This window comes from Haemaphysalis longicornis, unplaced genomic scaffold (genome assembly GCF_048455015.1).
Source record: "Haemaphysalis longicornis isolate Haplotype H1 unplaced genomic scaffold, Haemaphysalis longicornis Haplotype H1 scaffold_3, whole genome shotgun sequence".
In the NCBI taxonomy this organism is placed as follows: Eukaryota; Metazoa; Arthropoda; class Arachnida; order Ixodida; family Ixodidae; genus Haemaphysalis; species Haemaphysalis longicornis.
The window spans coordinates 46,907,615-46,921,767 of record NW_027526335.1 but is presented as its reverse complement, the minus strand read 5'-3'; the positions used below and the strand labels follow the sequence as shown (position 1 = coordinate 46,921,767).

Sequence of the window (14,153 nt, the reverse complement as noted above, 5' to 3'; positions counted from 1 at the left end):
AGAGCCAGGCAAATGTACATGCTTTGCAGCAAAATTAGCTTCTTTTTAAGAAGCCATAGTTCTAGGTCTTTAAAAAATGGAATCAGGGTGAAACTTTGAGGAGACAGTCTTACTCACAGCTGTTGAGGCCCTGTCTGGCTTCCTTCATTTGCACTGGGCATGAAATGTGTAAAAATTCCTTACGTTTTCACAACATTGACACTCCAATAACCTGTCTAGTTGTGAAGTATGTGTGAGCACATGGTAAAACCACAGTCATAATTTAACTGCTAAATAAGCAGACTTCACTGTGACTCGAATTTGCTTAGTTTTAGTGGCATGAGGCAGCTTTCCTGTGATAAATTCAGGCATGACGGGGGATGAGACTTGATCAGTATTTAAGGGGCACAGGGGTCTACTGATATCTCTAATTCGGACCAATGAGAATGCCTGCATTATCAGTGAGGCCCAGTTGGTTCCAGCCAAGTTTTAATCGACTCCAATTGTGTCCCAATGCCGTGGGGTTATTGGCCATGGTAGGAATGCTTGTATAGCCAGTGAGGTCCAACTGGACCGAGGCAAGTGCAATTGAACCCAGTTATGTCTTAATGTTGCAACCTATTAGACACAGTTGGAACACCTGTGTTTTCTGAGAGGGGCAATGGGATGAAACAGGTCCTGTTCAGCTGAGACCAGTTGTAGACATGGTGGCGTTTTTTTTTTTTACTGTGACGGAAGGGATCAATTCCCCTCTGTGGCACCAAGGGTATGGTGAATCCTACTTGCATGGGCACCTCCCTCTTACTTTTACCTCTTTTTTGCCTCTGGCTCATAGCTGCGCGGGTATGTTCCAGAGGTGAAGAAAAGGAGGAATAAAGATTTAGTGGCGCTTGGCGATCAAAATCAAGAGACGGTGAGAAGGAGAAAAAAGAGAGTGCGGGAAGATAGGAGTTCCTGCCCTCGATTTCTTACCTTGGGACCTCCTTTTGTATACTTACATTGTGTAATCGTACGTCATTGTATTTTTGGAATAAACTTTGAAACTTTGATTGCGTCAATAATCACCATCCTGTACCAACCAGGCACTGTTGCGGGCGTTTTGCGCATCCTCCACAATTGCCTTGCAACAACCCACCCAAATTATTTTTGCCCCGCCCGAGTGCCCTTTATGTTCTTTCATTCTCCACCTGTGGGCGTGCTCTCCATCCATCCGTGCAGGCCAAGCAGCTGACCAGCCTGTGCCACGCCTCCCTGGTGGAAGAGGCCCTGGCCATCTGGGAAGGGGCCCGCTGCCTCCCGCCCCCCAAGACCCCCGCGTTTCCCAGCACGGGCAAGGAGCCCATCAACCGGCCACCACCGCTGGCACGGCTCAAGTCGGCCTCCCTGCCACGGGAGTTCCCCGCACCACCGTGCACCTCGTCCGGTGAGCCATTTGTAAGGCAAAGGGCACTTGAAGGCGCCACGAAGGTGAAATGCAAGTTGGGTTCGTTATGGAGGCGGGTTTTTCCCCGATAACAGCAGCACCACTTTACACGCACACTTTAAACAGGTAATGGTGATATTAAAGGGGCCATGCAGACAAAACACAAGTTTGGTTCATTGGAAAGATTGCCTCGTTAGAATCATACCGACACCGCTTTTAATGCACACTTTGCTCAAATAGGCTACGTAATTAGGAAAAAGGGAATGGCCATACGACCCACGAGCTCATTTACCGCAACAGAACCTATGATGTCATACGCCCAGCTCTGTGATTGGCTGAGACCCGCAAAAGCAAACGCAAATTAGGTAGGGCTCATAAGCTTGCTGAAGAAGCTATTTGCGCTTAAATGTAATGCATATTCATCTTACAGCAGTAAGAATGGTAGTTTAAGCAGTGGAAGTTACGGAAGTTACGAAAGTACACGTAAGCATAGAAAGTACCGATGCATACTGCTGTTGGTCCTGCGCACACTATGCCTGTTTTAGCTGCATAGCACTGCGGCGCTTTGGGGTTGTCTCAGAAAACACTGGCCGATTGGCGTAGGCAACGGGGTCTTATGTGACCATATATGTCAAGGAAACGCCATGTTTCACGAAACAGTTATTTTTTACCTTAACAAAAACAAGCCAGGTGCAAATACGGCCAAAGACGAAGCAAAGGCAGAAAAGGGCCCTTTGCAGTATGGTGGCACCATCTAGGCTCACTAACGGTAAGCAAGGCTCCGCAATCGGCTGCAGGGCGGTTCTTGTGACGTCATTGCAGACTTCACGAAAACGCACGATTTGACTGGAGAATCAAAATTTTAACTCAAATTGATTGATTTCTCAGTGAATGGAGCATAGTTTGCTTCCATACAAGCGCTGGGGGCACTATAAAACACAAAATCTTTTTAGTAAAACAAACTTGTATTTTGTCTGCATGGCCCCTTTCTTAAGAGAACATGTGCCGCCACTTTCTGGTGACTTTTCTATGACGTGACAGAATCTTGTTTGTGCGGTTGGTGGCCGCTGACCTAAACCACCGCTAAGACACATGACTAGGCCGATCGGGGTGGGGCCTCTTTCTGTTTGGTCGCATCACTTGAATGCTAATGTGCAGTTTTTGTTTTCAGTGCTGGAACATATGACGTCAATCCTGCCCATAGCACGTCATGAATGAATGAATGAATGAACGAGCATCATGGTAGCGCGAAATTTGAAAGATTTTCAATACTCGTTCCATTTTGCCGGTCAAAAACAGTCTTTCATGGCTGGAATTAAGATGAGCAAGGTACTGAAGCTGGGTTCTTTCAAATGAAATGAAGGTGTATTTTGTCTTCACAGCCCCTTTAAGTGCCCCATTGTGCGACAAATTAGCATCGTTGCTGTTGTTTTTATAGATAAGTGTAAATAATGTTGAAAGGGAAGAGTAAATAAGATACGCATTGAAGGTGCACGGGCATCGAACCCAGGTCTCCAGCCGAGTGCTTTACCACCGCGCTGTGATGGCGTGTGAGTAGAACAGATGAACTGCGAGTTGGGCTTGTTGGTACAGGATCATGATGGGAACAGCGCAAAACAAAACTTGGACAAGAAAGACCACGGGACGAAGTGCTTCGTCACGTGGTTGAAGTAATTCGCACCAAACGGCCGAGAAACGAAAGCAGAGAAGGCAATGTGAATGCGATGTAGCGGTAAGGAAGTCTTTGATAAGTATATTCAGGCTCATCAGCGTACTTAAGCGTCCCAACAAATATTTTTCTTTCACAGCTGCATGTTGTTTGTCCTGGTGACCTTTTACGTGCGATGGTTTTAAGAAATCGCCCCCTTCCACCCAGGCTGCCCCAGTGATGAATCGTCCGGGGACGAGGCGGCACCCCACGATGCGGCGTCGATCAATGGGAACGTGTGCAGCCCAGCCATCCGGCCCATGACCCAGCTGCACAAGTCGGACTCCATGTACTCGACGGAGGAGTCGCGCTTCTCCGGTCTCTCGGAAGAGTTTGAGCCACTGGTGAGTCTGCTGACCCTGTTGCCTTTTTTTCAAAGGTGGCAGTCATTTTCGGCTGCCTCAACACAAATATTTTGGTCTATCTGTCTGTTTGTCTGTCCATTACTCGATTCAGCAACCTGGCCAGTGGCACAGAGTGCTTCAACACGAAGTGTACAGGGTGGTAAGACGATAATTGGAACACTTCAAAAATTTTTCCTTAGCTGCTCGTTTCGCACTCAAACTTCACACAAAGGTTGCATTTTGTGGTCTATTTTGTTTGACACTGGGAACGACGACGGTGCTTACCTGTTATTTATGAAAATAATCAAAAACCATTTTCGCCTATTGGAAAATGGCGGCCGATTTGAACGTGCATCCAGTGCAAGCTGATCTTGGAATGGCGGTGCCACCTGGGGTATGCAGAGCGAAACGGACGATGGGAATTCACGGTAGGAAGGAGCCAATTGAGGTAGCAGACGATCAGAAAAATCTCTTGTCCCTAGTTTACGATGATCACAAATAGTTGCATAACTGCTGATACCAATCACAATAAAGTATTCCCACTGTTCATCATCATCAATAATTTGTTTCCTCACCTGCTTTCACATATTCTGCTCTTCGAAGTAACTCTGATTTTCTGATCGTCTGCTACCCCATTTGGCTCCTTCCTGCCGTGGAAGGAGCGTGAATTTCCATCGTCTGTTTTGCTCTGCATACCCCAGGTGGTGCCGTCGTTCTAAGATCAGCTTGCATTGGCTCGCACGTCCAAATCGGCCGCCGTTTTCTTATAGGCGAAAATCGTTTTTATTTTCAGAATGAGCAGGTAAGTACCGTCGTTGTTCCCGGTGTCAAACAGAATAGACGACAAAATGCGACCTACGTGTGAAGTTTGAGTGCGAACGAAGTGGTGGTTCGCTCAGGAAAAAAGTTTAAAGTGTTCCTATTACCGTATTCACTTGCGTAAGGAACCCTTTCCCCACTTTTCTTCTTGAGAATTTACTTTTTTGTCACTTTGAATAGAAAATGAAGCGAGAATATGCTTTTATCTCAGCATGGTTGCTGATGCGTAAACGATTGCAGCAACCTGATATCACGCTAGAGTACGCACAGAAGTGCAAAAAGCGCATTCCAACAAAAATAAATCTCCACGGTAGCCGGAGACGTGGGCGCGAATGCCATGGCTCACAATTTAAAAATTGCGCGCTTGCGTAGTGCCACCTGCTGAACACAAAACGGACCTTCTTGTGCCATGAAAACGTTGCGGCGTGCGAACAAAGTGCGAAACGTACTCCGCACTCCTCTGCTCTTGCTGTTCCGTGATGCCGCCATTACGCTCTGTGGTTTTGTTGTTCAGCTGTGTTCCTACTTTTTTTGTGCTCCTGGAGCACGCCGTTCAATGGGCTAGTACGTGAGCTACACAGCCGGTTTTAAACTGAAGGTAGTGGAGCATGCGTTTATGCACATGGAAACCGCGTGACTGGGAGGCACTTCAGTGTTGACCCAGTGCGTGCGAGACGTTTTTGGGCGATGAACAGGGATCCCCGTGTGTTTTGTGGCCCCAAAGAAGAGAAGTTTCCCGTTGTGGGAAAAAAAGTTTTAGAGTGCCTTGACGGCGTGGAAGATGGTGCGCTGCGGGCCCACAACGAATGTGAGGCTGCAAGTGACTTGAGGACAGCTCCATGGCGAGTAGTGGGCCACTAGCATGTTGTAAATAAAAAAGAAATTTAATTACATAATTTCCTACATGTTTTTACAGAAATGGTAAGGCTCTGATAGCGCTTCTCTTAGCAGCTTTATTGTATGAAATTTAGCAGCTTTATTGTTGAAATTTCAACTTTTAAAAATCTGTTTAAACTTTTTCCCGCATAATGAACCCTCCCCCCAATTTCATGCCAAATTTTCTGGAAAAAAAGTGGGTTTATTACGCGAGTAAATACGGTCATCGTACCACCCTGTATATTGGTAGCACTGTACCAAACTAGTACAAAAGCTGCTGGCATGGCTCTTACATGCCCACATTATTCAGTGCAAAAGAAACCTCAGGCACAATTGAGGCAAAATGTAAGTACGCAACCGATAGTGCCAGCATTCTTTTAACCAAGAGTGCATGTTGGATTGGTTTGTTCGATAGAAAATAATAAAAGAGGCTATGCATTAAAAAATGGTGTCGGAGGGAGGCAAGCTAAAAGAAAACACTAAAACCGACGATGACTGCTTGTGTTATTTGAAGCAGAAAAAAAAAGGACTGCGCTATCCCAACAGATAGCACAGGAGCATCGGGAACACAGGAAAATTGAATTTAACAAACGTCCATCGCATTCATCCTTTCAGGGGAGGATGATGAGGTGAGGGAGAGAGGGGAGGCAGTTATGCGGCGTGGAGGGCGGGAGAGTATTCGCCTTCAGCAACATTAGCAGCTAAGCAAGCAGACATGCGGCCAATTTTTTTTGTTCGGTCTGCGACCGTAGCAGTGCATAGTTATAAACGAGAGTTGCGAATGCAATCATATGAAGGCACCAGGGGTCGACGTTCAAAAGAGCAGCACTGAAGGGGAGAAGAGGCAGGCCTGTGAGAGCCACATATTGCTAGTGGATGATGAAATGGTGCTGTCCTCCTGTGACGCCTTCGCTTGTGTCCCCTACCCGTGCTGCAGGAGCTGACGCACCTGAACATCCGTGCCAGCATCATGTGCATGGCGGGGCGGGTGCAGCACCTGGCACACGCGGGCGACGACCAGCAGCAGGCGGACGGCAGCAGCAGCACGGAGCAGCCTCTCCTGGACCCCCTGACCCCATGCAGCACGCCGGGCGACCTCTCGCCCTGGCAGGCCGAGCTGGCGCCCAGCGTGCGCAAGCTGCGCCAGTCCATGGCCTGCCTCCAGAAAGTGGCACGCTTCAGCTATGCCCTGCTCTCGCTCAAGGTGAGGGAGCAGCGACCCAACCCACTCCCCCTGCTGTGTGCTTTTGTGGGGCAGGTCCAGTTACGTTTTAGCTTTCACGTGGCCAGTCTGCAGAGCTAGTTGGCAGCAGTGCACAGCGTTGAACTTCGAGCATAAATGTTGCCGGGTGTGCCTTGTAAAGTGCTTGGTGTGTTCCTCTTGTCCATGCCATAGCTCTCGCATGCATCACTTTGAACTAAATGGTTACTGCTGGGTGGGTTCTATTGAGAGCAGTATAAAAGGGAAGGAGTGCTGGGGAAGTATTCTCTAGCCCCAATCGTAAGCGTGGGGTGTTGTGAGTAGGGGATGGAGAAGCACCTCAGCGTCAGGGTTGCCCTCCCTCTCTCTTGGGTTTTGGCGACCTCTTCATAGTCGTCGTGCACCAACTCGCCTGAGCCTAAATCTGAGCGCCTCCCATCTTAGTTGGTTTTAAACAGAGGCCACTGTGTACAGTTAAAACTCAATACAGGGAACTTCAATATGACGTGAACCCTGAAATAATAGTAAGTAATAAAACTTACAAAACTTTATGGCTGTTGAAATTCGGGCATGTGTAGCCTTAATATAACGAAAGAAATTTTTGGTAATTTCAATGTAATGAAGCCTGTGATGGTAAATTTCACGCAAATTTACATGCATTAAACATATCCCTATTTGTATCATTTTAAGCAACCTAAACTTCACTATTCGTTACTGTCAAATGCTTTGAAGTTTTCAAATATACCTGTACTCTGATCAATATGAATAGCAAGGAATGCATTATTACATGAAAGATTAAAACAACAAACTATGTAGTATTAAAAAATGGCCAGACATTCTCATCATTAAGTGTAGTAATGGAAGCATCTCAGGGGATCTCAGTGCTTTCACAAGAGGACTGCAGTGTCGCAATGCCACTGAAACACAGGGGGGCAGGTTACCCAAGTCATACAATTTTTTTTTTGTGTGTGTGTGTGTTGTGTCTTTCCAGGAGCCACACCCATCGGCATCTCTGAGCTACTCAGTGCGTCAGAGGAGAGACATCTGCTTCTCTCATGCGGTGCGTACTGATTGTGGACGCCGTTATTAAGCCTCGTTAATTATGTCTCATTAATTATGGCTTTAAGTATGTGCAAGGTACCTGACCATTAATGCCACCGTCATTTGTTCTGCCATCACTTCACAGTGCACACTGGAACTGAACCGGATCTGAGTGCCTCCTATAAGCCTACATCCTAATGCCAACTCAAAATGTAATCACCGCTTCACGCAAGGTTCTCTTCTATTAGATAAAGGAGCTGTTACATTTGAACAGACATTGTGCTTTAAATGATAGGCCTGTTGCTTAGTATCGGGTGGTTGTCACTGCCTCGCCCCTGATGCTTGTTTCTGAAGCTATCTGTCAGTGTGCCTTTTTTTCCCCTTTTCTATTGTAGTAAAAGAGAAAGAAGGAAGAGAAATGCATTGACAAGAAAAGTCAATTTTCAGCTAACCAGCTCACCTAACTTTTTCTTTCATGAAACGAATTTCAGCTAGCTTTGGTGAACTGGTCTTCGAAACTTTTTTTGCTTTCCAACCAATTTTCACAAACCTTCATAGTCTTGTTCAGTTTTTTTAGCTGATTTCAAATGACCAGTTAGTTTTGATGTGAGGTAACTAGTTTACAAGTTAATTAAAATCTTTCCTTGATTGTTCTTGAGAACAATAGGAGAAAAACTATTCAACAAAAGGTTACCAGCAAGACATCAATAGATACCAGAAGTTGTGGAGAATGAAATGTGGGAAGCAGTTTGTTTGTTTTGCAATCACACACACGTTTACATCAATTCTAACTTCTAGGTTTGAACTACTCCTGCTAACCAATTAAAAATAATGCTAATTAAACAACTACGGAGACACAAAATGCAAAATCTGCTTCCCATATCGCAAGGTTGAAACGTTCAGCTTCACAGTGCAAAAAAATGATCTTCCTAGCTGCAGTACATGCTGGGATGTACCTCTCGAGAATTTTGTATCACTGCAATACCACTCGTGGGGAAAAATTGGGGAATTATGGGAAAATAATTATTTCTTTGTTGAAATCGGGCCCCTATGACTTTTATAAGTACCTGGTCCTGTTCCATGTACGGAATTTTTGGAGGAAAATCTGCAAATCAAGAGAAAAGTGATACCTAAAAAATGCTTTTTTGGGCAATTTTTTGGTCCCAAAGACCCATGTGCCCCCTTAGGTGAACTGAACCGAACTAACTGTCCCACATACTTCTCAAGCAAGCTTTTTATCCCTGGAGCTTTTTATTCTATCATACTCCCTTTAGGAGACCATATCTTGTTGTCGCTAGCGTACCACTGCTCCGCCAATGCTAGAAAAGTGTTTTGTTCTATCCTACTCCCCTTATGGGACCGTATCATCATATTGCCGCTAGCATTCCACTGCTCCGCCAACACACCCAGTGAGCCGCACGTCGTTCCCCTCGGCCACTGCAGCTGACCTCCCTGGTGGCTGGCCTCATGTCCAAGCTCTGGTGCCAGCAGGCGGACCCGCTGTTTGTGCACTGCCTGACCAGCTTTGGGGTGCTGGCCCAGTTCACGGGACTCTTGAGTTGCCACGGCGACGAGATGGCCATGCTCGAAGACATGGTCGTAGCTGTGGACGACCTCCGCCGCGTCGCCTTCTGGCTCGAGCCGGCCACCAATGTGTGCAGCCCGAAGCCACGTGTTGAGGGGAGCCGGTATGTGGCCACACTTTTTTACTGAGCCAGCATGGTGCGCTACTGGAGAATTTAAAGGACACTTAATTAAACCTTTCGGCCCCGGTGGTGTCAGTTGGCGCCACCAAATAAAAGTTCCTTTAGAGAACTGAACCAAAACTTCTAGTTTTTGGGGAATTGTCCTTCAAAAATGACCTTTGCGATAGACATCGCCATTGTTGCGTTTTAGAGGAACTGGAAGCTACAAAGAAGAAAAAGCTAGAGGGAATACAAGATTACGAGTCGAGGTTAAAAAAAAAGCACCCGTCCTGGTTTTAATCCCAAGCTTGTAAAGCTGTAAATATGCGTGCTACGAAGCTTATCTTTCATCTGTAGGCTAGTGAGGTCAGAAAATTAGGAAAACATACAAAAAACACTTTTCTGCTCAACATAACATTTTTAATTTCCAGATGTCCTATTTAATCGCCTCATTATTAAATCAGTAGGTACTTGCACTTCCAGCTGTATTTTTTTGGTGGGGGTTACAGGAGCCGTAAAATTTATTAGAATACACAGGAAAATATTTTGTGCTTGAATAAAAAAATTAGGGCTGAAAGGGTTAAGACTGGATTAAATTAAAATGGCTGTTCATTGGAAAAGACAGTCCTCCAAAATCCAAATAACTTCTTGTTCTGACATTTGTACTCTCGGCACTGTAATGCCAATGTAGAGCGACCGGTTTTTACATTTCAATATTCCCATAAGAGCGGTGTATTACTTGTTTGCGTATTTGACATACCACTACTCCACCAGTTTGCATCTGATCTAGCTGGGTTCGTTTAAAGCTGTCTGTGGAGTTCTTTAGTTCGGTGTTTCAACAAACCTGGTGGCATTGGAAATCTGGAATGTTCAATGTTTGGTTGAAGGCAACAAATATATTATGACAGTTACCGTACTTCACATTTGGCCCCGCCTTTGAGGCCACAACACATTTTTGTGACGATGACGAAATAGAAGGTGTCTTTTTAAATGTTGCCCTTTGAAATAAACAAACTTGCTGCAAATTTATGTTCGCGTTATTTCTGGAGGACAATGCATGAAACATCCTGTGGTGCTGCTGCTTTTGCCAATGGGGTTTGGGAATGAGGGGTATCTTTTGTAGCTTGGACAAGTTTCCTACCAAGCCTCAGTGGGGACACGTCTGTTCTGTTTTGCAGTGTCTTCCTCTCGGTGCTCTTACCGACGCCAGAGACGGTGATGGCCCGAGTGCCCCACAGAGGCCGTTTTCAGTTCAGTGTTGTTCCCGTGTTCTTCAACGTGGGCATCAACGAGCAAGCCACACTGGCCGAAAAGTAAGTCGGGTGCAACTAGATAAATAAGTGCATCTCAAACAGTTCGATGGGGCTGTTGTGTTCGGGTCTTTACCGAATCTGTGGCAAGCCAAACCGTTCTTAATATGATTGTCTATAATGATAGCTAAGGGTTCTAAAAATTAGGATTACAGGTGGTGGGGTTGATTGAAATGACATGTCTTCACTGCAGTCAAACAAATGTTGGGCTTTATGGGGCTGCACTCTTTGTACGCAGCACTTGTAGTGATCTGCCTTGCATCTTCAAAATGTTTCTTATACAAGGATAGTTTGTGTGGCAGCTCATTGTTTTGTAGTTATAGCCTAGAAGGAGGCCATGAATTTTGTGCAGGGCTTGATTTTGATGGGACCAAGATTACAGGTTTAATCACTTTCAAAATTCCTGTTCTAATTCTGAGCGAACGAAAGGGAAAGGGAAAAAAAGAGAAAGAGGTTAGTGTAAAATGCACATGATTTGTTTTGCAGGTGTTATGTTGTTTTTTTAAAAGGATACTTACTCCCATAATGATCGCACTTGCGTAATGATCGCACCCCTGAAGTTTATCATCAAAGTTCGATTTTTTTTTTATTTCCCGCGCAATGGACGCACGTTGAACTTGCCGCAGAAATATGTCGTATGGGTGCCAACTATAGCTGATGATGGTCGTGCTTACCTTGGTTTCCTTGCCTTTCAAAGCGGACATGGCTACGTAACCGCCGCAGACTATCCGATATTCACGATATTGGCAAGCATGCGTTCCATATTGATGAGGAAGAAACTTTCACTAAAGGCACATGATGTACTCTAGACCAAGAAAAAAAATGCGCTCAGCTTTCTGCGTCGGCAGCCATGTCTCTTTTGATATCCCGCGCTGTGACAGCGGCAGGCAGTTATTGGTCGACCTATTGTCACCTCGCAGCCAACTTGTTCTGGTGCATTCCATAATTCATGAAAACACAGCATTTTGCGTTACTTTGCAAAGTGGCTGGCGGCGGTGGGCAGAGTTTTTATTATGCTTTTATTTATTATTTTTATTATGTTCATGAGCATTATTGTAAAAATTTTGACCCGCAACTTGCTTGCGTTTTTTGTGCTCAAAAGTTTTTTGCAAAAAAATTATCCAGCGTAATGAATGCACCCTTAAATTGGCATCAATTTTTTTTTGAAGAAAAAGTGCGATCATTACGCGAGTAAATACGATATATGGCGGAACCCTGATAATACGACTTTCAAGAGACCACGCAAAAGTGTCGTATGATCGGGGCACGAGTAAATGCCGGCCTAGTAGGCGGTCTCAAAATTGCAGGTGGGCTGAGAACTTATTTAAAATAACTACTATATTTAGCGCATTCTCACATAATTTGCCAACCTTTAGCTACTATTCCAAGTTTCTTAAAAAAAGGAACTCCTATTTTGTGCCCCACTCCCATCCACTGCGTGTGCACCCGCCTGCCAGCCTTGTGCCGCACACCACGCGGCCACCATGCCGTCTGGCGCTAGCTTGCCAGCCCTGCACCTTGCAAGCGCAAGGCAAGCTGGGGAGTCTGATGCGGCCGAACAGATTGAGAGGGGGAAAGGCGAGAGTGTGAAACTGCCAAGGCCAAGCGAAATGAACTATGGTACCGGGCGGCCATGAAAAAAAGGCAGGACAAAAAGGAACGGAGCAACAACACGGCTTTGAAAGACACTGATAAGCTGAGAGCAGAGAAAGGGGGAGAGAGAGCACCGTGAAAGGAAGAAACTTGGATTGAGTGGGCAAGGAAAACAGGTGTTCGGTCATCGCTGTGGTATTGCGTTGTATGTGTTTTCTGTTCATCGGCTCGATGGGAGCTTCAGAGTCGTGGTCCCCCGGCCACCTGGACTTGGACTTGTCGTGGTTGGTGCATTGCTGTTCAGCTGTCGCGTGGGGCTATCAAAGGTTAACTCCTGTTCAGCGAGTGGTCTGGCCTTCCTTTGGACCTTTGCACATCAAGCAGTGTCAAACATGGGTTTAGTATAAAGAAAGGTTGGAATGAGGCAGTGAAGTGGTGCAAAAGGTGGGAAAAATGCCAGTTTATCACCGCTAGGGTCCGTCATATGAAGCGGACCACGTGCACCCGAGCGTTGTATAATCGGGGGTTTTAATGCATTGTTTCTATGGAGAATTTGCTGGGACCATGGCACTCCATCAAAGAAGCGGGGGGTTGTAAGGCCGGGAGATAGATCACCAGGGTTCCACTGTAGATTTGTAACATTCTGTGATGCCATTAACATTTCTCTTCGCCATCTTCTACAGGAGATCTTGTTTGGTGGTGCTGTGTATTTTTTAGTTATTGCATGCATTAGTGATGATATATCATACCCAACTGTAAAGAAGAGTTCTTTAGTCGTGTTTACGGCTGTCCTGCCTTTCTTTGCACTGTGTAGGATCGGTGACCAGAGCTTCCAGGAACGCATCAACATTGATGGGGCTGCATCGCTGAAGGAATATCACAAGCAGTTCCAGAAGTTTCCAATGCCAAAAAACGAAGCGCCAAGAATGCGAAGTGAGTGAGACCGTTTGAACACCACTTGCTACTGTAGGAACAGCAGAACCTTGGCAGTTGTCTTGTGTAATTGCCTGCATAGCAAAAAAATCACATCAGCTGATATTATAATAGTATTTATTGACAGTAATAGTTAGCTCTTTATATTTTGTAATTAATTGATCAGCTCCTAGTGCTACAATGTTTTGTAGCTCTTGTAGCTCTTAAGTTACCTCCTGATTAACTTGAATTTGTCCAGCTTTGTTTTCAACTGCTTTTGAGTTCGCAGCAGCTGCATTCATATCAAAATTCCAGAAAAATGGAACATTTCTAGTGTGTTCGAATTGCATTATTGTAATTTTGTGGCTGTACTGGTTAATTCAATCTTGTTGCACACTGTGATGAAGTTTTGTACCTTGACCACTACTCGAAGCTGACAATACGGCACTACACTAAATATTTTATTACTGCATTTGCACGATCTTGACGGACATCCAGAAAAAAGAAAAGTCACTTGGTTTCAATTCTACTGCACTTATGAAGTAATTAATCACACCTAAGTCCTTTGTAATGCCTTATAAAATGTAAATTAACATACACAAACTCATGCACTATGATGTAAAACGTGTACTTCCCATCGCCCAAGACCCATCGTCTGCTCTTTGTCACTGTCTACGGACCATAAACCTCAGTTTTATCTGATACCTCATAATACCTCAAGCGATGCCATATAATGGTGGTTGTGCCATTTTTAATTTATTCTGACGACTCAGAAAAAACCAGACCACATGCACTACATCAGTGGAGAATGGCAAAATTATGAAAACCAACTCTAATGCCGCCTGTATAACTTTGCTGGATATGCCATTTGAAGGATCAGTTGTGTCGATGGCTATAGGCCAGCCACATTGCATCACGGTTTATCTTGTTGGCATAAAGTTGGTTTTGTTTCAGATTTTGAGTGTGATTTAACATGCATTTGAATTTGGAGCCTTATTTAAAAAAAAACAAAGATGCATATTATAATTGGGCAGATACAGTATCTTGTGCTCATTAATCCTGCTGAATGCAATCTTTGACTGCTTTTTGTTCCACACTTTTTACATGGACATGGGAGATGCCGTCTCCTGCAGTAGCGCAGTTGCTGAGTAACACTCAATTGGTCTTATTTCTTTCTCATATTGTTGTTTTCTTTTTTCTTTTTTTTGGCATAAAGTACAACAGCATAGCATACTATGTAGTTACCGCATGGTAGTATATAA

General features: G+C 45.0%; 1 protein-coding gene across 2 annotated transcripts in view; it reads left to right on the top strand.

The window, feature by feature from the left end:
* LOC144174404 (inositol polyphosphate-4-phosphatase type I A-like) overlaps nucleotides 1–14,153 on the top strand; it is a 43,234-nt gene that overhangs the window by 20,936 nt on the left and 8,145 nt on the right. For both annotated transcript variants that reach the window (XM_077703088.1, XM_077703089.1), the window contains exons 16-22: nucleotides 1,198–1,402; nucleotides 3,279–3,454; nucleotides 6,087–6,353; nucleotides 7,342–7,410; nucleotides 8,835–9,079; nucleotides 10,255–10,389; nucleotides 12,794–12,912. In XM_077703088.1, coding sequence (XP_077559214.1) covers nucleotides 1,198–1,402; nucleotides 3,279–3,454; nucleotides 6,087–6,353; nucleotides 7,342–7,410; nucleotides 8,835–9,079; nucleotides 10,255–10,389; nucleotides 12,794–12,912 — 1,216 coding nt within the window. The remainder of the gene's footprint in view (nucleotides 1–1,197; nucleotides 1,403–3,278; nucleotides 3,455–6,086; nucleotides 6,354–7,341; nucleotides 7,411–8,834; nucleotides 9,080–10,254; nucleotides 10,390–12,793; nucleotides 12,913–14,153) is intronic.